Raw genomic sequence first — 24,948 nt, 5'->3', positions numbered from 1 at the left:
TAAATGTCCATCAACTGATGAATGGATAAAGAAATTGTGGCTTATATACACAATGGAGTACTACGTGGCAATGAGAAAGAATGAAATATGGCCCTTTGTAGCAACATGGATGGAATTGGAGAGTGTGATGCTAAGTGAAATAAGCCATACAGAGAAAGACAGATACCATATGGTTTCACTCTTATATGGATCCTGAGAAACTTAACAGAAACCCATGGGGGAGGAGAAGGGAAAAAAAGAAAGAGGTTAGAGTGGGAGAGAGCCAAAGCATAAGAGACTCTTAAAAACTGAGAACAAACTGAGGGTTGATGGGGGGTGGGAGGAAGGGGAGGGTGGGTGATGGGTATTGAGGAGGGAACCTTTTGGGATGAGCACTGGGTGTTGTATGGAAACCAATTTGACAATAAACTTCATATATTGAAAAAATAAATAAATAAATATGTTCCATACCAAAATAAATAAATAAATAAAAGAACATGCCTAAAATATACCACAGTGATATGTTAAATTAATTACAAGTTATGGAAAAATTCACCCTCTATACAAAAACATCTCACAACCTATTTTTGTAGATTCTAAAAACACCCTTCTGAGAGAATAAACAACCTAATTTATGCTAAAATATTAGAAAAACAAATAATAATGAATCCACTGTTTCACAATAATGACTATACCTTTCCAAAACTATAACCTCTCTGCTGTCAATCACTGTTAGCCAAGGAAAACCCTATAGTTTAGAGCCATCTAGCAGCTGCCTTGGTTTGGCATGTGTTTGTTGGCATTGGCCCAGTCAATGCTGGAGTGAAGGGGGGGACCCCATCTCTGGAACCCCGACCCCAGCTCACTAACTCAATTAAAAGATCCATCAGTAATCACTATTCACACAGATAAGATCACAAAAAAATTGAACAATTCAGAAATGCAAGCTAAAAAATAAGATTACTCTCTTACAATATTTTTTAATCATGAATCATCTGAAGTTCTACTTATCTATCTAATAATGTTGCAAAAATTAGTCCCCAGGAAAAATGAGTTCAAAAGTAAAAATTTAAAGATTCCAATCAATTTCCTTTCCTCGGAGTTTTCTTTCAGCAGATAAAGAAAAATCCATAGTAACAAGATAACATTTCATGCATTTACACATCTTCTCCTATAGATGTCTACAGCCTTCAGAAAGTATATTAGTTGTAGTCATGCCTATCTGACATTTTCCATTTTACTCAAAAGATTTTATGGTTTGGTATTACAGCAATATACAAATTTGACAGCTTGCAATAGGATCTAGTCCCTGTAGCAAATCATTGTGACAGTTAAGTACTATACAGCTACTAATGTACCTTTTTTTACACTAAACTTATTTTAAAATCTTACAAAGTTGAGGATACAGTGTTTGTTGAAATCCTGAAGAATGGTCTTAATGATATTGTAAATTTCATACTGAATTTATTAAATCATACGATCCTACACATCACACCACAATTATGTCATTAGTAGTATAACTTATTCTTCCTTCAGGAGTTCACTTTATTAAAAGCAAATTTTTCCTCAACTGCATTTAAACAATAAAGTCTCTGGTCACTGTCAATGTTTATTATTCGCTTAGAATTCCTCTTTGTCTTTGAAAACAACTGAATATGTGAATAAAACAGTACATAAGTTAATGTGGAACACAATGACACTTGTTGATTACCTTTATAATGCTGTTTTTTTCCTTCAAAGTGATGAAAAATAATCAATATGTCTTTACATTTTCCAAAATGCATTAACAGAGGCTCTGTCAAATACAACCGTGATTCCTCTAGAAAGGAAGCAAAGCTGATCTCTAACACTGCTGTAACATTAACTAAACAGGACTTAGGGTGATCTTCCAGCACATGAGGCAGACCTCAACTCTCTCAGTAATTCTATTTTTAGTATGCAATACATCTGATAACACAAGTCAGTTAGCAAGAGAACAAGTGCTTTATTCTAAGAAATAGGAAGCCTGGATGTATTTTTTTTTCCCTTGATTCAACTCTTCAGATGGAACACCACAGTGAAACCACTCTATTTTCAGAATTGATGTACCTTTCAAAACTATAATCTCTGGCTTTCAAGTTCACTATTATTTGCCTTCAGGTACAAATTTTAAAGTGTATAGAGGCTTCTAAGCAGAATAGTTGGTCTCAGCCAGATACTGAAAGGCTTGTAGCTCAGTCATCATCGCAGTGTAAATTCCTTTTCAAAATAATGTTCTTCACTCAGAGAACACTTGTGCCTGTGCTCAGTTCACTTGTCAAATACACATCGGAGGTCACTGAAGGCCTGGGGGCAACTTTAGCTATTCCAAAATTCATTTCTCCCTCTATTTGGTTGCAAAAATAGTATTTCAAATGTAAAAACCTTAGGAATGTCCACACACACACACACACACACACACACACACATGCACAGAAGCCAAAGGCCCTGTGCTATGCCGCTGTAAGAACAGATGTGTGGTAAAAGAACAGCGAAAGTTCTTATGCAATGATGGCAATCAACATAAACATCATTTGCTTTGATACATGCATTTAATATTAAATTTTTTTAATGTTTATTTATTGTTGAGAGAGACAGACAGAGCGTGAGCAGGGGAGGGGCAGAGAGAGAGGGAGACACGGAATTTAAAGTAGGCTCCAGGCTCTGAGCTGTCAGCACAGAGCCTGATGCGGGGGCTGGAACCCACAAACCATGAGATCATGACCCGAGCTGAAGTCAGACACTTAACTGACTGAGTCAACGCATGTGTCCCATAAATATTCTTACATTTCTATTTGAGAACTTTTCTCCCTATAGGAAAAAAAAAAAATTTAACTAATGGCTGCATTTAAGGTCTTCTGCAAATTTCCAAGATTTCTTAGAATCTACAAATCCTACTTGCTGTTTTATTTATACCAATTCCACAGATCTTTAATTCATTTAATCTTCAAGTGATCGATGTATGCAACAGACATTCATGGTAAGTATGTAACAAATACCAGAACTTCATGCTGTTTTACTCCTTTTGTTAGGTTCTTAAAATGTTCTTCTCTTAAATTTTATAATCAGATTTAAAGATTTTTTGGTGATCTGCTTCCAAAAGACAATAATGATACTGAAGATTATTTCAGCAGACAATACTGCTGTCTTCTGTGTGATTCCACTATATAAAGAATATATTGTTTTACCTCTCTAAATTTCTGTCCTTAATTCTTCTTCCTGATAATTTTTACCTATATATTTTTTTTGATTGTAAAAATTTAAAAAAAAAGGAATTCCAACTTCATATGTGTTTTATCTCTATTTCCTTTTCTTGTATTTCCATCTTTGCGCAATTTTGTTCCTCTCTGAGAGATTCAATTATGACCATGGCCAAGCAATCATATTAATATATAAAACAAAGCTGAAGGAATTAAGAAAAGGAAATGATTAAGTAGATTCTGAGGTCAATTGTTTTCTTTTTGTCTTCAGGCATACCTGTCATCTGTGACTTCAAACAAACCCCTAGACTGGCTGTCCCTGAGCACGCCATTCAGGTAGGAAGTAGGAATGTACTCAGGATCTTCCTCATTATTTGTCCTACAAGGTGCCATGCTCTGATGTTCACTGGAGAGTGGAGAAGGTATTGGAAAACACAAGAAGGGGTTTGTGACAGGGCTTACCGAAAGAATAACTTTTCCCATGTTGAAAAGTCATGCAGAGGCAAAGGAAATCATTCAAAATGAGGTTAGAAAAATACGAAGTAATCTAGAATGTGCATTAATAATCAGAAGAGTGCTTAGGCTGACAGAGAATAAATGGTTCTCTCTTTGGACATAACTTTGCTATAGCCTATTCAGGTCACTTTCAGCCATTTCTTTCCTATTAAAGGATGGCTCTGCTTGATAACCTGGTGCTTTTAGAGAGCAACCTGTGGCATTTTTTTTTAGATAAGGCAGCAATTACTTTCATAACCCTTGAAATAATTACTTTACACAAAAACTAAATGTTATTAAAGAAAGAAAGGAAAGAAAAAACTATCTAGATAAAGACCACTATATGCCAAATAAATTTTTGCACAAAAATCTTGTTTAGTTTAAAAAATACTTTTATTAAAGTATTTAAAATTATCAACCACATAAAATAAAATACATTGTCTTGAAAATAACTCTAGCATCATCATTATTGTCCATTTAATTATCTGATGAGCAGAGGCCACACCTGTGACATTACCAAACAAGGTGGCTGGATGAGATAAAGGTTCTTCGTATAAGCACACACCATTTTAGGATCAACATAATCCACTGATGAGCACTGGAAAAGTTGTTTTCCATTTGCTGTCTCTTTTATGAAAATGGTCATTGTAAATAAGAGGGAAAATCTGCTAAAGTAAACAAATCCTTTCTTATACCCTCTACGGGGGGTGGGAGGGGTACTTCCTATACAAAAAATTGTACAGAGAGCTATTTCAAAAGCTGCAAGTTGAACCAATGAATAAATAAAAGGCTAACAACAGTATTACCAAACCATTCAAATACCTGTGCAAAAATTCCACTATTCCATGTTCTAGAAAAACTAATAGTAATGATCATTTTTTAAAGATACAGCTTTCATACTTCAGAAGACATTTTAAACTTTTGTTTGCCAGCAGCTGCTCCTTAAGCCTCTTGCAGTTACTAGCTGTTAATCGCATTGCTTATTACTTATACAGAAAAACACTAACTTGCCCCAAGGGAAAGCTGCTCTTTTCTTATGGCTAAATGAAAACTGAACTAAAACCCTGCCCTCTGGAATTCAGCATTTTGAATGCACAGCCAGTAGCACTTTCGCTAACCTGCTGCCATCCCTCTCTCTGTGTCTTTCTCTGTCTGTCTCTCGCTCTCTCTCTCTCTCTCTCTCTATCTCTCTCTCTCTCTCTCTCTCACACACACACACACACACACACACACACACACACACACACACCTCTACAAACGTGGGCAGGACTCCAATTAGGCACTTGCTAAGGGAGGTGATTTAAGGGCAATGTGATGAAAACCTTGTACAGCAGCACCACCTAGTGGGCACTGGGGAGAGGCTCAGAGCCCTCCTCACCCCCCCACTTGCTGCAGCTGCTTCATGGATGAGCAATTTGTCCTTCCTACAATAGGTCACTTCAGTTTTCAATCCTCAACTGACCAGAAGTTCCATCATCAGAACTCTCAGACAACAGGGCAAGTGCCGAATGGATGTTCCAATTCCACAGGCTCTCCGAAGTACTCCTAGTTACTTGGACTTAATCATCTGTGTGTCTGTGATGTTAATCAGGAAATCAATGCTTGCTTTGGAGCAGCTTACACAAAGTTGTGCATAAATTTCCCACCACAACTTTTAAAGGAGAGGCCATAAAAAGGCAGAAGACGTTTGGTATTGTCTCCAGCCATGATAATTTTAAGCCAGAACCAGAAATAGTAACAATTTCCTGCCTTTCTTTATTCCGTAAATACTCAAAATTACTGCGTGTGTGTGTACATGCACACACACATACACATCACCTGATTAGTATTCAAGGGTGTTCAATTTTTATAAGAACAAGTAATGTTAAAACACTTAGATTATGTAATAATTATACAGTAGTAAACATACACATATATGCCAAATTCCATTATTGACAAATAAATTCAAACAATTTGCCAAAAAAAGTTCTCTAGAATTGTTTTAGAAAACAATTAAGAATTTCTATTCTCTCAGTCTCCAACTTCTTTCAACCAAGATATTCTCTGCCTGAAAATGACAAAAATTAAAATTTTATCTTTATGTGTATATCTTCCCTATAGACCAGTGGGTTGGTTCTCAATGGGAATGATACTGCCTCCCAGAATATATCTGGGAGGGTTTGGTCTGTTTGGTCAGGGTTGCTGCAATCCACGAAGCACATGACAGTCACCCAGAACAAAAAATTATCCTGTGTAAAACATCAACAGGGCCAAAGTTGAGAAAGCCCATCTGAACTGTAAGATGCCAAAATACAGGAACAATGCCTCATTTAAAAATATACACTAGGGGGGCGCCTGGGTGGCTCCGTCAGTTAAGCGGCCGACTTCGGCTCAGGTCATGATCTCGCGGTTCGTGAGTTCAAGCCCCGTGTCAGGCTCTGTGCTGATGGCTCAGAGCCTGGAGCCTGTTTCGGATTCTGTGTCTCCCTCTCTCTGACCCTCCCCATTCATGCTCTGTCTCTCTCTGTCTCAAAAATAAATAAACGTTAAAAAAAAAATAAAAAAATATACACTAGGTATCTGGCAAGGTAAGGTAATAATTGTTTGGTGAAATAAATTAATACTGACATCTAATGTTGGCATGTACCAATAGATTACTTAACTTTAAAAGGATACTAATTAATATTGGGAAAGCATACCCTTGACTATACCTATAGGGCACAGCATTTCATTCCCTGGAAAGGTGCATCCCACACCACACACAGGTGATCATTTGTGAATTTTGCTTTTCAAGCCAGCCTAGCTGAGTCTGATCACCAAGTGAGAAAGACTAGTGCACAGACACTGTGATGGGAGATTCACCACAGTGATGCTGCTTTCTTGAGGATTCTTACAAAAAAGTCATCCAGACTTTTGGCTGTTGCCCACTTTCAAACTATAACTTCATTTTGAGTGATCTTTTCCCCAAAATGAAGTTCTTCCTTGTATTTCCCCACTTAACCACTGTGAGTACTTTTATAAATACCACTCCAAGAAACTCTCCATGCATATTGAAAATAGAAAAAAAGCCTGCCATTTTTAGCCAAACATGTCAATAAACAGCTCTACCTTGACATCAGAAGTAGACTTTAGGTGATCTTAAATTCAGTCAAAACATACTCTTTTCAAGATACCAATTGTTTAAGGATGTAAAACATTCTATAAGGAATATGTGATATACACAATCAAGGTGAAGCATACCACTGAGAAGAAAACAGTAAGCTTTGCCATTTCAGATGTCAAATTTCTAAATAGAACTTCCTGAATAGCACTGAAGTGATCCCATGTTGTCCTTTCCTGCTGTTCCCTTAAAACCCCTTTGGGACTGGCGTGAGGAACAATAAATCATTAAGGAAGCATTCATGGACTAGATTCGCCAGGATATAGTTCCTTAAGGGAACACATCAAGAGTAGTGACCACTCATTCTGAGGGTTAACAATGAGGGGTAACTGGTAACAGAAGTCATCTTTCAGGATAGAGAACCAAAGATGATTGTTAAATGCCGTGTTGGAATTTTCACAAATATGTAACACTTGTAAATTAGAAAAAAATTAAAATACAAGACTTTTGTTAATATTTGTCCTAATAAACATTGAATTCTTCAACATGTGATAAAGTCAACATTATTTAAATATCCTGCCTCATAGTCCTAATTCCGGCAAACTGTTTCTCATTGGGGTGTGTGTGTGTGTGTGTGTGTGTGTGTGTTTCAACTGTTGACCAAGATATATGATTTCAAACTTTCCTATGGGAAGTCCATGAGCTGAAGAACTTTTTACTCTCTTCTTATATCACTGTGAGCTTTAAAGGGCCATTTAAATGACCCATTATTTCAATTTCATCCACAAAATTTCCATTACCACATCCTGAACATCCTGGTCCTACCACTTACACCTGCCAATGACAATCATCAGGTCACCACATATTTTCTAGTGATGCAAAATTCTTGATGCAGCTTCAATGGAACATAACAATATATACTTTCTCTTCTCTGAGAATGAAAAACTGTAGACTAAAATTGAAGTGCTCATGACAGAGGTCCAGAGACAATATGCCCAGCTCCCTGAAGGGCAAGAGACTTAGTAACAAGTTAATAGTTGGGTAAAAAGTTACAGCTACCGTACCCAAAATATTCTATAGTGGAAAGACCTCAAGTCAAAAATAACAAGTACTGAAGAAATTCTAGGGAATTAAATCCATGTGTAAAACACACTCCAGTATTTTCTAAATCATGCAATATAAAATAAGAAAAAATCATCATTAAATATGAAATTTAAGGGCCTACACTAATGCTCTCTTGGCTCACACTTGAACAGAACTCCAACATTACTTCAATGTTGAGGAATTAAAGGCTAAATCTTTGCAATGAAAAACATTCTTAACAAAGAGAACCAGTAGGAAGATTTCTATGAATGTTCCTAAATCAGTCAGAAGATAATCAGCCAGAGAGTCTGGCAAATTAAATGACTTGTATCTATTCATAAGTGAAAAAAAAATCCCTTAGTAATAAAAAAACTTTTTCTATTTCTCTGCAAATCTCTTGGTGAAGAAATGATGAAATCAGGTTAGGTACATTTTGCTAAGTCAGGACCAACCAAAGACAGGCCAGAGAGGAAAACTAAACAATTGAAATAAAGATAGATATCTCAGGTATGTTACTAACAAACTTCACCAGACAGCCTATGGTTTGAAAATTCACACTAATCCAAAAAAAGTAGTATTCTTTTGCCTCATTTTAAACAGAATTGAGGAAGGTTATATGCATATTTATAATATAACATGGAAAGAGCATATACAAATATGTAAATTTAGGAGAAAAGGGTAGAATATTAAATGAAACTAAAAAAAATTATCTTGAGAATGTATACATTAAAAGAAATATTCAGAAATTGAAATTAACACTAATTTATGAAGTTAAAAAGAAGCTTTGTCACTCACCAATTTTAACCTCTGTAAAGGTATTCTGCCTACATCTATCTGTGTCCTTTCTGGGACATTAGTGAATCGAACTTCTGGGACCGCGACGGCGCACATGACATGGGCCCACCTATGGGGAAGGAGACATGAAACATAAACAAAAGTTCTCTAAGCTTGCACACCACACACTTCAACTGGGTGGTGGCAATTCTCACAGAGAAGGAAAGTCAAAAGCCTAAACCAATCACAAACCAGACTCTGAATTTTAAACCTATCAGGTGATACCCGGATAGATTCAGTACCACACCTGCCCACAATTGCAACCTGTAGAGTGGGGTGAAGACCGAGACTTGATCCTATCAATATATGGTATTTTTCTACACTGGATCTGCAAAATACTGAAATGTAGGGCTGCTATTTCATTTAGTACTAAAATATAACAGGTGTTTAATATACTTAAGCAAATCAATATGTGGCAAAAGATTAGTTCAATTAATAAAAGGTATGAATTGGATAGAGCATATAATCTTTTACATAATACAAGTGTCATGAAAATTAGAATAGTAAAGTTTTCTAAGAGAATTAGTACTAAGTCTTTAATTAAATTGTTTCTCATTTCAATCAAACTATAACCAAAGGAACCCAAGATAAGGAGGAATGAAATTAGCTGGTTCTCTCACTTCCTACTTAAATCCTAGTATCTCCTCTCAAATTCTGAATTACTCCAGAAAAATGTCCCCATTAACACTATTTAGTTTGTCATAAATGTTATGCCCCAAGTAAAAATAAAGACTCTTAAGGTTTAAAGACACCTTGAAGGAATTACCACATCCATCAGCCCATTTATAAGTCAAAGAGTAGTATGTCACTCAGACTCCATTCTGCCTTTAAAGACCAAGGGAGAAAGGACAAGTGTCCACCCCATCAGGGCATTCTTTCAAATCTAAATAAATATTATAATGCTATAGTACATATTATTCCCTTTTGTCCTGGCCCATGAGTAGGAAGAGAAGTTCTTATCACCTTTGTCTTTATAGGAACCACCTAAATCATCTAACAGTCTGCATGATTTGTTCAATACCCTAGACCTAGCAACACTTTTTAGTACCTTACCAATCACATTAACTAAGACTGTGAAAGAGGAAGATCTAAAATCAAGCAAATATTAAGTCTAATAGACTGAAATTTATCAACATAGGAATGATGAATGCCTTTACTCTTCCTTAGAAGCAATCAGAAACAAGTGCACATGCACATAGTTAATGCTAATTCAATCATTACATTACACCAGGGGTCTCAACTCTAGTGCCTACAGGGCCAGGCAGGAGGTAAGCAAATATACATGTACTGGTAAATGATGGTAACCTGGGGAGCATCTGTCCTATTGAGGCCAGGTTCTCATCCCAACATGTTATTGCCATTTAGAGATGCACAATTATATTTCAAGTACAGATAAATATCTGGATTTTTATATAAAATCTATCAACTTCTAAAATTTAGATCAAATTTGGGGCGCCTGGGTGGCGCAGTCGGTTAAGCGTCCGACTTCAGCCAGGTCACGATCTCGCGGTCCGTGAGTTCGAGCCCCGCGTCAGGCTCTGGGCTGATGGCTCAGAGTCTGGAGCCTGTTTCCGATTCTGTGTCTCCCTCTTTCTCTGCCCCTCGCCCGTTCATGCTCTGTCTCTCTCTGTCCCAAAAATAAATAAACGTTGAAAAAAAAATTTAAAAAAAAATTTATAAAATTGTGTGTCAGTCAACTAAAACATACCTTGGGGTTGGATTTGACCCTTTAATGCCAGCTTACAACCTCTGCCTCTACTTTTTCGTTTTCTTTTTGTTTTTGGTTTTTTTTTTTAACTGTTTTAAATGTTTGTTTATTTTTGGGAGAGAGAGAGAGCCTGAGCCGGGGAGGGGCAGAGAGAGATATGGAGACACAGAATCCAAAGCAGGTTCCAGACTCTGAGCTGTCAGCCCAGAGCCCAACATGGGTCTCAAATTCACAAACTGTGAGATCATGACCTGAGCTGAAGTCGGACGCTTAACTGACTGAGCCACCCAGGTGCCCCTGCCTCTACCATTTCTACATATTCCTATTACCAAAGGAACCTTTAATATGCTTTGTCCCCACTTTCAATACTAAAATTGGGTCATGAAAATAATACTCATACAAAAAATATGTTTCAATAACCACATTAAAAACCAGATTGCCTTTCTCTTATGTTCACTTATTACTCTTTCAAGATTCTCTTCATGTTCTCCAATCCTTTGTATCTTAAAATTAATGTTTTCTCCCTGTGTTTCTATTTTAGTATACACACTTTCTTGTTAATTTGGTTTTAAAAGCAAATAATTTTGTTTAAATGTTATGACTATGATTGATTTTATTTATCTGAAGGCAACAGATTTCACTGTTTTCAGGCACATTTGTTCTACGAGACTAATGGGATTCATCATATTAAACACTAGGATCCCAATGATACCTAGATGACATGGGCTGCCTTCATTTTAAAAACACCATCAGTAAAAGAGGGGTTATCCTTCATCAGTGTCAGAGACATGGAGAGAAGCAAGACCACCTTTGTCCAGCAGAGGGGAATGTGCTGTGCTTTCAGTAATGAATGGTCTTCGAAGACATGCACAGAATCTCAACTTCAGATCTGGACAGCAAAAGTTCTGGAACAATGTGTCCAATAATGAGAGGTAAAGCAAACAGTCCACACTGAGGTTCAACATTCTAGACAGCAGAAGGAAACAATGAAATTGAACACAATTAACACATTACTCACTTATTGTTCTTCGTTTCCTTAAGAGCACCCCCTCTCAAATTGCAGAGACAGCACTCCTAGGACAAAACAAACAAACAAACAAACAAAAAAAATACACAATTATCACACCCATTTAACAGACATCATTACTATATATGTAAATATTCCCATAAATTCCACCTTTTTATTTTGAAATTAAAGCCATCAGAACTTCATAATGGCTATCTCTAAGCAGTTCAAGAAAGGAAGGGAAAAAGAGAGGGTAAAAAGTGAGGGTACACACAAAAATGTTCTCTCTCTCTAGAGATCAATAGACAGACAGGCAGACAGACAGAAACAGATATATCCTAGAGGGAACCATCATTACCCTGGTATCATGTTCATTGCCATCCTTGGGGGAAAGCTGTGACACACAGCACTTGACAGACTAGACAGTATGTACTAGAATTATAGAACAGAGAATGTACATATGACTGAGTTCTCTTGTGCTCTGGGAATCCGTTCGTGTATACAGGATAGCTACAAAATAGAGTATTGGCAGGCTCCATTCGATATAAGGATTAGCAGAAAGCTCTTTTTAAAAGGTACTCTCTTGGGGCGCCTGGGTGGCGCAGTCGGTTAAGCGTCCGTCTTCAGCCAGGTCACGATCTCGCGGTCCGTGAGTTCGAGCCCTGCGTCAGGCTCTGGGCTGATGGCTCAGAGCCTGGAGCCTGTTTCCGATTCTGTGTCTCTCTCTCTCTCTGCCCCTCCCCCGTTCATGCTCTGTCTCTCTCTGTCCCAAAAATAAATAAACGTTGAAAAAAAAAAATTTTTTAAAAAAAAATAAAAGGTACTCTCTTCACAAAAATATCATTTGGGTCTTTCTGTGGGCAAACGGTATTGCAAAAATTGTACTGATAAACAGGCTATCCACCCCCTTCAGAAGAAAGTGCCATGAAATGTCTCCTACCCAGCTAAGTTTCTATTTTGGGCACTTTTGTATATCTTAGATTGGCATAGACTGTTTCACTTGAAGAGGACTCCCTTTACCACAAATACAAACTTTATCATTTCTCACTAAAACTCTGTGAAAAAGTCCATGAGAAAACAGGGCCAGGGTCAGCCTCTTGCTGACCTATAATTTTTAAATTAAATACCTAAGTAACTTTTAAAATTTTCAACCTCAGGCATTAATAGATGTCCTTTCAATTTACTGCATTAATAAGTTTTTAAAAATAACTATGGGTTATTTTGGGTTTTTCCCCTCTCCACACTATATATATAAAATCTCTTTATCTGTTCTCCAAGGTGATCTTCTTTAACTAATGTTGACAGCTTTGCCTACTTTACAGGAAATCCCTTTAACTCATCTACTATTAATACCGGGATGTCAAACTCCATAGCTTTAATTTTTCTGACTAGCGAAATACCAAAACAACTCAGGAGAATCAATATACCTGTATAACTCCTAACAGGCAGCAAAAAAGGCAAACAACCAGAAATGTTCAATGGGTTTGTGGGTCTGGAAAGCCTCTAAACATCTATTTGAAATTTCCTGGGTTATTATTAAAGGTTCAGAGCAGCAAAAGCTGCCATGTGTATATACATCTGAATCCAGTATAAACCCAGCTCAAGGAGATAACTTGATGGATTTTCTCCGTAACAAAGCCAGATTCTAGAGGCCTTTGACATAATGGTTTTGATGAAACACACGTTAAAAGTAATAATTCAGTCCAAATATTACTAGTTCAAATTATTCAATATCTAAAATATTCAAAAACAATTTCATAAAACATTACTGATTTTAACTATTTTTCCAGCATTTCAACACACTTTCTACAGAGAGAGAAAACGAAAATGAAAACAAAACACGAGGTAAAACATTTTCACTGAATATTTAAAAATGCCAGGATTGAAGTGGGAATGTGGCAAAAGAGGGCTGTGGAGGGTGCGGAGCTCAGACACTAAGAGCGTAAGAGTTCTGATGAATGAAACTAGTAGTGAGAAGAAGCCTAAAGGGACACATTAGCAGAGTTAAATACAGCAAAGCAGCATGGCAACTGCTTTAAAGCACCTGAAGAGGATCCCGGAAAGGGGCACGCACTGCAGCACACCACCACACTGGGAGGAAAGCGTCCTCTCAAACAGAACAGATAGACTCTCGATTTTAAGTGAAGCTGAGAAGGCTTCCACTCGCCACAATATAGAACTAGTTCTTTCTGGGGTTACCAGTGACCTCCGTGTCACAAAATCTAACGGATAATTCCAAGCCCCTGGTTCACCTGACCTCTAAGCAGCATTCAACACAGGTATGTGAAGCATACCTGACAATTTCTACCTGTGGTTTCTATGACCCTACACACCCCTCACTGTCCTTCTCCATCTCTAGCTGATCCTGTGCTTCCTTTAACAGCCATCTCTTCCACACTCCTTAAACACTGTAATTTTTGTAAGAGTTCCCATTTACTTCTTTTTTTAAAATTTTTTTTTCAACGTTTATTTATTTTTGGGACAGAGAGAGACAGAGCATGAACGGGCGAGGGGCAGAGAGAGAGGGAGACACAGAATCGGAAACAGGCTCCAGGCTCTGAGCCATCAGCCCAGAGCCCGACGCGGGGCTCAAACTCACGGACCGTGAGATCGTGACCTGGTTGAAGTCGGACGCTTAACCGACTGTGCCACCCAGGCGCCCCAATTCCCATTTACTTCTTATCCACATCTACTTGCTGGGCATCTGATCCACTACCTTGACTCTCAAAAGGCTGGTGAGTGACTCAAACATTAATTTCCTGGAATGTCTGGCTAACACTCGACAGGCATCTCAAACACACATGCAAAAATGAACTCATGTCTCCTCAACTCGCCACTGTTTCCCATCAGTGGCACCATGTACCTTTCTAGCTCATGCTGGAAGCCATAATTTTCCTCTCATCCTAGATCTAATCACTTGAGTTCTATCGATCCCATGTCCAAACACATCCTCCTCTCTCCACCATCACTGCTGCCACATTAGTTGATACCCCCAGTGCCCTTCAAGCAGACCTACTTTACTGCAACAGCCACTCCAGGTCAATGAAGAACTAACCAGAATGGGTTTGAATGCTTCTCAGGACTTAACATCATTCCAAAGGGCCAGGATCGTCAGGCATAGACCTTGTCCACCCTTGCTCTGTACTATTCTATCTATGTCTTTATTAATTACACTGAACACATCCTTGATATCTCAACCTCAATGTTGATTCCTCAAAGAAGGCTCTCCTAGTTTCCTGGCCCAGTTACTTCTCACTCATTACTCTTTTTAATTATTTTTTGAATTCATTTTGCTCTCCTCACTAAACTGTAAGCTCAATGAGTGCTGTGGAAATATCTGTCAGGTTACTCTTTCTCTATTACAATGCCCAATAAAGAGTACATCTTCCAGATGAATTTGTTAAATAAATGAGAAAATGGCAAAATAGGGAAGAGTGAAAATCTTGAAAATTACCAAATGTTTAAAAAACTGCAAAGATCATTTTCACATACTGGAGCACTAAGGAAAGGAAAGCTGCGGGCTTTGGTAACTTAACATGGACTTAAGAAACAATGATTTGACTTGGAGTTCTTTTTGTCACAATTTACCTGAAAAATCATCTTTCTTAGTAAAAGAGAAAAATATACCTGGCCAGTTAGTTATTTATATTATTTACATGATATATATGATATCATGGTTTCTATTTAATTCACTCAATTTTGAAAAAATAAGTAGGAAAAGAAAAAAGTCATATCCAGTTATGTCATTGTGAACCATCACTCACATGGTGCAAACTAGCTGATTTGTCACAGCACAAACATGTCAATTTGTCAATTCATTCATTCGTGAATGAACTTGCCCTAAATGCCTATGTTTATAACCCAATAAAGGGCAATATCAGAATGGACACTTTTTAACATTTCTTTCCTTTTCTAAATAGTACTTTATTGTCAGGAAACTAAATTGATAATTCTAAAATTTAATAGGGATTAATAAGGATTAACATCCTTAGTTAAAAAGTAGTGCAAGTTTTCTTAAGAATCCATACAATACCTGAGCTACATAAAAGGCTCACACCTACCAAATATACCAATTGTTCTAGTATCGCTCATCTTTTAATTCAGTAAAAGGATTGAATGAATGCAGAGTGATAGAGTCCTTCAGGACCCTGATTTATTAAACTGGTTATCAATAATAAGTATTTTCAATTAGAAGAATAAAGGCTAATTAAAGGCCTAATTCACTCCAGATATACCATGTCAGAAGCATCATATACTTTACCTCCCTTCCTTAACATGAACTTATTAGGTAATTTATATCCCACTTCATTTATGAGGAAACTAAGATTCAAGAGATTAAGTAACTTGCCTAAAACCATACAATCCAGGAGCCATCAAACTTCTGTAAATGGCCAGATATTCACTAATTCAGGCTTTGCACAACTACAGAGTTGTAACTAAACTCTGACATTGGAGGGCAATATGTAAACAAATGGGTCTAGTTGTATTCCAATAACAGTGTTATTTACAAAACTTGGCAGTGAGCTGGATTTGGCCCAAGCTATAGTGTTCCAAACAGCAAAGGGAGTAACTGGGGTTCAAACTCAGGCCTTCCTGAGCACATGCCCATGACCTTTTTCTCCAGCATCCTCTGCCTGTAAGTACAAGGCAAGGCACGAGATTTCAAAGTAGAGTGCCCAAGTAAACAGGGAGCTATGCCTGCCCTGGGAAACTCACAGTTTAGGAAGGGAGAAGACAGATGTGTACTTAACCATACTATGAAGAAGAAAATGATAAAGGGTATAATCAAGTCCCCATTTCCTCATTTCTACAAATGACTAAGAATTCATATTTTAACTAATACCCTCGAAAGAACACCTATCATAAAAAATTGAACTACAGTAGCATGTATCAAATAACAATTTGTATTCCCACTTGTTTCATTAATCTAGAAAATAAAGCTTCTCACTGGTATAAGATCATTAAATTTATCTCCACTCCTTCCTTTGAAAAATGATACCATTTTAGGAAAAAACAACATTTCAAGTAGTCTGGGCTACATGAATCCAACTTAACTGAGAGGAACAACAGTAACACTAGAGAGCCAGGCCATATCCTGAGGTTTAATAAGGTGCAGACAGTCAGGGTTCAAATCACAGTTCTGTCATTTACTAGTGGTATGACCTTGCCTCAGATATCTTATCTGTAAAAGGGTGGGAAAAATGCTACTTCCCTAAATGAGTTAATAAATGTAAAGCATTCCACAAACACACAATAAAGACAAGAACAGTGGTTACATATGTGAAAAGTTAATTGTGCTTCTAGACAACTTATACATAAGACAACTTATACCCAGTGAATTATCTGGGTACAGTGGTTTAGCAGGGAACAAAATATAGATCTGTCATTAATAATTCTCATGAGGTGCAAAATGCAAGAAGTAGAACTGGAGAGAAAAGAAAACTCTCCAGGAACCTCAAATCCAGGCAGCTAGGCTCTAAAGCAAGGAAAGATCTTCTATAGTTCTAAAAGCTGTCAACTCAGTTATGAAAAGCCAACAGAAGCTAGAGTTTCCACAGTGCTCAGAGAACAGACATGCTGAAGAGAAAATCCCAATCCTATCCTCAAAACATCTCAAAATAGAGTAGACTGAATCAAACTAAAGTTGAAACAAAGCTCAAACCCAGCTCAACCTACAAATCAGACTGACTTACTACTACTGTAGAAAACTGACAGACAAAAGACCATGTCCTTTATGGAAATAATATTAATATCAGTTGCTACAGACAAAATATCCAGCACATAATCAAGAAAAGCACATGGTACACTAAAAAAACAAGAAGATGATTTACAATCAAGAAAGGAAAGAATCAATAAAATCAGACACAAAAAATGAACAAGATACTGGAATGATCAGATGGAGAGTTTCATACTGGTATGTTCAAAATGCTAAAGGAGCTAATGAAAAAGACAACATATGTGAAGAGAGAAATATTTTAGCAAAGTCATAGAAACTATTTTAAAAAGTGTAAATGGTAGAAATAAAAAAAATGACATCAATAATGTTGAATTCAATAGATTTCCAAACAGACTGGAATTGTGAGAGTAAAACTTAAATGGCTTTAAAGACTTGAATAGGAAATAGAAGGAATAATAACAGTTAGGAGGAGGAATAGAGATCTAAAGGAAAATAACCTGTTCCATTTCTGTATAAGTGGAGACTGAGAAGGAGAGGAAAGAGAGAGTAGATGACAAGAAATACTGGAAGAGAAAACGTTAGAAAACTTTCCAAAAGTGGTAAAAAAAAAAAAAAAAGGTGAACCCACAGATTCAAGATGCCCAGCAAATCCCAAGAGATAAATATAAAGAAAACACATCTAAATATACAGTAGTCAAAATTGTGATAACCAAATATAAAGAACATATTCTTAGAAGCACAAGAAAAAAGACATATTCAGTAAACTCTATGAATTACATTTGATATCTGACCAGAAAAGTGGCAATGGAACAATATCTATAAAATACTAAAAAAAAAAAAAAAAAAAAAAAAGCTGGCAATCTGGAATTCATTTCCAAGGAAATATCCTTTGAAAATAAAGATAAAATAAAAAATAAAAAATAGAGACAAAAAATTTGAAAGAATGAAGGAAAATGACACCAGCCTGAACCACGGATTGGCACAAAAGAACGAAGAACACCAAAAAAGAATAAATATAAGGGTAAATATAAAATAAATGTTTTGTATTTTCAAAACACAAAGATACAAAGAGAGAGAGACAGAGACTATAAGTTTCATAAGAAGACTTGACTGTTTCAAACAAAAATAACAATGTTGTAGAGTTTAATGTATGTAATGGTAAATGTAAGATAAGATCATAAAGGGAAAGAGGTTTAATGATATCACACTACTGTAAAGTTCTTACATTGCTCATAAAGTAGGGTGATATTACTGGAAGGTGGGTTGTAATAATTTTGAAGTGAAAATTATGATTTTCAGTCACCACCCATAACAAAGGTCACAAAAAATTCCCAGATATTAAATTCTAAGGGTTAATATGCTCACAATCAAAACTCAAAAGCCATGCAAGAAAACATGATTCCATGAGCAGAATAAATAAAATGTAGAATTAGATAGATAGATATATAATAATCATAGGCACAAGATATAAAATAAGTACTTTAGCATGTTTTAAAATTTAATGCGGGTATTAGAAATGTAAGTAAGAGACTATAAATAAATGACAAATTAGATTTTTAAAAACAATGTAAAAATTCTATAACCAAAAAATATTGTTAAAAAACTTGAAGAATGTTAAGTAGATCACTCTTAGTAACAGAAAATTAGAAAAAACAAAGAGCTAAATAACCAAAAATCAATACCACAAACTATTCAACAATGTATTCAACTGAATACTGAAATGTGTGTGTGTGTGTGTGTGTGTGTGTGTGTGTGTGTATGTGTGTGTGTGTGTGAGAGAGAGAGAGAGAGAGAGAGAGAGAGAGACAGAGCCAAAGAGAGAGTATCCATCTCTGAACCATAAAAATAAATTATAATTGATTTACTAATCTAAACTCAAAAACAAAACAGACTGGGGCGCCTGGGTGGCGCAGTCGGTTAAGCGTCCGACTTCAGCCAGGTCACGATCTCGCGGTCCGGGAGTTCGAGCCCCGCGTCGGGCTCTGGGCTGATGGCTCAGAGCCTGGAGCCTGTTTCCGATTCTGTGTCTCCCTCTCTCTCTGCCCCTCCACCGTTCATGCTCTGTCTCTCTCTGTCCCAAAAATAAATAAACGTTGAAAAAAAAATTAAAAAAAAAAAAAAGAAAAACAAAACAGACATATAAAAGTATTAAAATGAATTGTAGGCAAATATATTGATGTATTTAGAATAAATATGGCTCCTTAATATAACATTTAAAAGATAAAAGGCATATTGGAAAGATTAGTAAATTCTGACTATATCAACATTTTAACATTCTGAAGGATAAATAACATACTAATAAATAAATTAACCTAAGATGATAAGACAAAAAATATTTCCAATATAAAACAAAGACTTCTATCCAGAAAGTATTTTGTAAAAACCCACACTTTTGAAAAATAGACAAAAGATTCAAAGACTCTTCACTGACAATAAACACAGAAAGATACCCAACTTCAAGAATAAAGGGTGAAAAATGAAATAATGAGATATAATTTCAGATTTTTACATCAGAAAACATATGGGTTGGGGGGGTATATAAGATTTTATGGTGGATTTGGAGAGGAATTTGGCATTATCAATCAAAATTTTAAATGCACATGAAGTATGAATCAGCAATTCAACTTCTTAGAATCTATCTTAGATAAACATTTATATCTGTGCAGCAGGAAGAATGTACAATCATCTATTTCTGTTCATAACTGAGAAAACAATTAATTCTGGGAGGAACTGGCCTTGTCAATTGCTTACATTTTACTTGTAATGCTTAGATTTTTAAAATAAGAATAGAATCAAGATTGAAATTTAAAGTATCAATGAAAAAGGTCTGGTAAATCCATAAATATTGAGTGACTAAGAATGACACAATGAAATGAAAACACGAAGGTACATTAAACTGTGATACCATTTGGGTTGCCCAAGAGAAGTAAGCCATTACATTAATGTATGTATAGAAAAGATCTGAAAGCTCAACCGACAAAACAGTATGAGTAGTTTTGTTTAAAAAAGAGTTCAGAATTCGAGAGTGTTGGGAATGGGAAACTTTCCTAACAATGTTTAGTACTCTCATACCAAAAAAAGAAAAGCCACCCAAATCAATCTATATACTCAATGCAATCCCCATCAAAATAACACCAGCATTCTTCACAAAGCTAGAACAAACAATCCTAAAATTTGTATGGAACCACAAAAGACCTTGAATAGCCAAAGCAATGTTGATAAAGAATACCAAAGCTGGAGGCATCACAATTCTAGACTTCAAGCTGTATTACAAAGCTATAATCATCAAGATAGTACGGTACTGGCACAAGAACAGACACATAGATCAGTGGAACAGAACAGAGACCCCAGAAATGGACCCCCAAATATATGCCAAACTAATATCTGACAAAGCAGGAAAGAATATCCAACGGAAAAAGGACAGTATCTTCAGCAAATGATATTGGGAAAACTGGACAGCGACATGCAGAAGAATGAACCTGAACCACTTTCTACACCATACACAATACTAAACTCAAAATGGATGAAAGACCTTGAAACATAAGACAGCAACGAATCGAAATCCTAGAGGAGAAAACAGGAAACAACTTCTTTGATCTCAGCCATAGCTACTTCTTTCTACACGTGTTTCTGGAGGCAAGAGAAACAAAAGCAAACATGAACTATTGGGACCTCACCAAGATAAAAAGCTCCTGCACAGAGAAGGAAACAATCAGCAAAACTAAAAGACAACTGACAGAATGGGAGAAGATGTTTGCACATGACATCAGATAAAGGGTTAGAATCCAAAATCTATGAAGAATTTAGCCAACTCAACACCCAAAAAACAAATAATCCAATGAGGAAATGGGCAAAAGACACAATGAGATACCAACTCACGCCTGTCAGAATGGCTAAAATTAACAACTCAGGAAACAACATATGCTGACAAGGATGAGGAGAAAGGGGAAGACTTCTGCACTGGTGCAAACTGGTACAGCCACTGTGGAAAACAGCAATGAGGTTCCTCAAAAAATGAAAAATTGAGCTACCCTATGACCCAAGCAAGGTACCCTATGACCCAGCAATTGTACTCCTATTTATACAAAGGATACAAAAATGCTAATTTGAAGGGGTACAATGTTTATAGCGTGACTAATCAACAACAGACAAATTATGGAAAGAGCACAAATGTCCATCGACTGATGAATGAATAAAGAAGATGTGATATAGGGGTGTCTGGGTGTCCAACTCTGGCTGACAGTGCAGAGCCAGCTTTGGGTTCTGTCTCCCTTTCTCTCTCTCTGCCTCCCCCCACCCCTCATGTGCTCTCTCCCTCTCTCTTGCTGTCTCTCTCTCTCTCAAAAATAAATAAACATTTAAAAAAAAAGACGTGATATAGTATTATACAATGGAATATTACTCAGTGATCTAAAAGAATGAAATCTTGTCATTTGCAACAATGTGGATAGAACTGGAATGTATTATGCTAAGTAAAGTTAGTCAAAGAAAGACAAATACCATATGATTTCATTCATATGTGGAATTAAAGAAACAAAACAGATGAACACATGGGAAGGGAAGGAAAAATGAGATAAAAACAGAGAGCGAGGTAAACCATTAGAGACTCTTAAATACAGAGAACAAACTGAGGGTTACTGGAGGGGATGTGGTTGGGGGGTTGGACTAGGTGGGTGATGGGCATTAAGGAGGGCATTTGTTGTGATGAGCACTGGGTGTTGAATGTAAGTGATGAATCACTAAATTCTACTCCTGAAACCATTACACTATATGTTAACTAACCTGGATTTAAATAAAATAAAAAAATAATCACAATAATTAAAAAAAGAAAACCCACAGACAAGGAAATTTAACCTCTTTCCTATTAAACATGTGCAATTTAAAATTAATGTAACTGTGAAGGTGTATCCTATTTTTTTTTTTTTACTTAAATGAAAATTTTAGCTGAACACTATGATTTCTTCTACAGTCTTTCAGTATATTGAAACTTCTTTCCAGTCTAACCTCTGGAAATACCCAGAGTACAAAATAAATAAATAAAATTCAGTATTCAGGGCTCATTGCCAGCCTTGTTTTATCTCATGTTTAATGAGCATGCCTTTTCCAGGAACAACAACACCCAATATAAAATGACTCACTATTATAAAGATTTAGATATATTGCTAGTGAACCAACATCTCCTAAAACAAAACAAATACTAAAATGTCTGTCACAACATGATTAATCTATAAGACAGCTCTAATTCCTGTCTCTCAAGTACAGCATCAAAAGAGCCATTCTGTTATACTTATCCCCCCACCCCAGGGCAGCTAAAAGCTGAATGAAAAAGTACAAATTCAGATCATATACTGAACATTGCACCTCTCTTGCTTGGATCCCTTTCCCTCACCTAACAGCATTCACAAAAATCCCCTTCTAGCATTACCAAGTATTTTTTAAATTTGGTTTTATAAAAAATCACCACTGCAATGAACAGCAAGTATACCCATTTACTACATGGAATGGTTTCTTAATAGCTCAGTTATTAAACTATGAAAAAGAGTGTTTATAATCAAAGTGCTGACACAACATTAACAATAATGGTGAGAAGGACATTGTTATAATACAGCTGTCACAGTTGTTCATTATTTGTGGTAGAGGGAAATCACGTTCCAATGGCTCTTCTATAAAACATCAGTCAAAGAAATGCCAATACCAACATTCTCAAGCTGCCTCATAAGAAGCTCTCATTTTAGCTGACATATCTATAAGTGCCACTAAAGCCAATTTTCAATGCTATAGAAAAACTACAAAATTGAAGTACCTCCCTACACCCTTATTTATCTGACATGTTCATAACAGAAATGCAAAACCATAAAATAGGGTTGCCTGAGCTGGGAAAACAAAGAGTAATTAATCACATTAACGGAAAGCTAGTTTACAAAGTGCTGATCAACAAAACATGGAAGAACCATTTCTGGAGATGTGGCTCATTTATCAGAGCTGAGAAGAGGATGGGATCTCACAAAAGGACAGGATGGGCATGAATTCTAAGTGATTAAGGAAATTACATGACTGGTTTTCTGCTGGTATCTTCTGAATGGAAATTCCACAGGCTCGTGAATTTCACACTAGTAAGTGAATTCTCCAATTTAAATGCCCACATTGATTTTGTACCATAAGTGAAAACATATATTCATTCAACAAACTTTGGTTAATTGTCATGTTCTAAGCACTGGGCAACAGCAGTGAATGATAAAGATCCCACCCTCAATGAACTTACCTTCTGCTGGGACAGCAGACAAACTAAATCAGGACATTATTTAGATGGTAGAGGATGTTAAGTGCTATGAGAGCAGGCCATGGAATTATCAAAGGGAAGGTGATGCCAGAAAATTTTGGCCTTTTCTAATAGGAAAGGTGATCAGAAATTTAAAAGGGGGAATAACTGACAAGGCTTCACAGGCCATGAAAAAAGGCAACAACTTTATTCTGAGATGGCAAGGCACTATAAGGTTTGAGTACAGCAAGGACATCATCTGAATTACATTTTAATTGGGTCATCCCAATAGCTGTGTTGACAGCAGACAATAAAGGTTCAAGAGCAGAAGTAAGAAATGTTAAGTGAAATAAGTCAGTTGGAGAAAGATAAATACCATATGATTTCACTCTATGTGGAATTTAAGAAATGAAACAAATTAACAAAGTGGGGGGAAAAAAGGGACACAAACCAAGAAAAAGACTTTTAACTATAAAGAACAAATTGTTGGTTACCAGAGGGATGGGTGAAATAGGTTGTGGGTATTAAGGAGGGCACCTGTAGTGGTGAGCACTGGGTGTTGTATGGAAATGTTGAATCACTATATTGTACACCTGAAACTAATACTATACTGGATGTAAACCAACTGGAATTGAAATAAAAAACTTTTTTAAAAAAGGTTAGAAACAAAAAGAGAACTTAGTAGGTTACTGTCATAATCCAGGAAAGAGGTAATGAGTAGATCAGTCTGGGTAGTACGAGCAGAGGCAATTAAGAAGTGGTGAGAATTCCAGATTCATTTTAAAAGTAGCCAAGATAGGATTTACTGTTAGACAAATATGGGTATGAGAAGAAGAAAAGCACCACAACTTACCCTAGAGATTTTGGTTTCAGCAGCTGGAAAGCCTAGAAATAAGAAGCCTGTGGGAGAAGAAGATCTGGAATTCAGTGTGGGACATGGTGAACTTGAGCTATCTATCAGGCATGTGAGAGGAGACACTGGTCATGAAGTTGGCCATACAGCCCTGCACCTAGGGGAGAGGCTGAGTGGACACAGACATACATAGACCATCAATGACTAGCTGCTGTTTAAAACCATCAAAGCTATGACACGGATGAGATGACCAAATGGTCTGGTGGAGAGAAGAGGCCTGTGTTTTGAGTTCTGCGGAAGAAAAAGAAGTGACTGGTAAAGGAAGAAGAAAAGCAGGAGTATCCACTGTCCTGGGAGCCAAAGGAAAACAGTGCTTCAAACGGGAGGCAGGCCAGCTGATAGCACTAAAAGACCCGAAGTTTCTACAAAAACGTGGGCAAAGCCTGTGACTGGAATAAGTTTAAGAGAGAAGTGGGGAAGAATGGGAGAGAGTGAATAAAAGACAAATCTTTTAAGGAGTGTTACTATACATAGAGACATGGAGAGAGAGGGTGGGAGCTGGTGGGGAAGAAGGATCAAGAGAAGGTTCTTGGTTTATTTGAAAATGGGAGAAATAACAGCTTGTTTGGGTGATAATGAGAATTACCTAGACAGGGAACCCTGCTGGTATGTGAAAGAAAGGGATGAATTATTGGAACTATGGTCGTGTGTATAAGAGAGCAAGTAGTGTAGGTAGGACCAGAGATACTGTAGATAT

At 36.7% G+C, this 24,948-nt stretch overlaps 1 protein-coding gene across 13 annotated transcripts in view; it reads right to left on the bottom strand.

Annotated features, from left to right (window-relative positions):
- Nucleotides 1-24,948, bottom strand: part of KDM4C (lysine demethylase 4C) — a 473,115-nt gene that overhangs the window by 123,400 nt on the left and 324,767 nt on the right. For 12 of the 13 annotated variants that reach the window (XM_040460839.1, XM_040460852.1, XM_040460848.1 and 9 more), the window contains 2 exons: nucleotides 11,415-11,470; nucleotides 8,650-8,758 (listed from right to left, as the gene is read on the bottom strand). In XM_040460839.1, the coding sequence (XP_040316773.1) occupies nucleotides 8,650-8,758; nucleotides 11,415-11,470 (165 nt within the window). Of the gene's footprint in view, nucleotides 1-8,649; nucleotides 8,759-11,414; nucleotides 11,471-24,948 lie in introns of those variants that run through there. The other variant, XR_005786297.1, reaches the window with a different exon arrangement.

This window comes from Herpailurus yagouaroundi, unplaced genomic scaffold (genome assembly GCF_014898765.1).
Source record: "Herpailurus yagouaroundi ecotype Mexico unplaced genomic scaffold, PumYag 252, whole genome shotgun sequence".
NCBI lineage: Eukaryota > Metazoa > Chordata > Mammalia > Carnivora > Felidae > Herpailurus > Herpailurus yagouaroundi.
The sequence above is the reverse complement of the archived record's forward strand: the minus strand, read 5'-3'. Positions and strand labels throughout refer to the sequence as shown.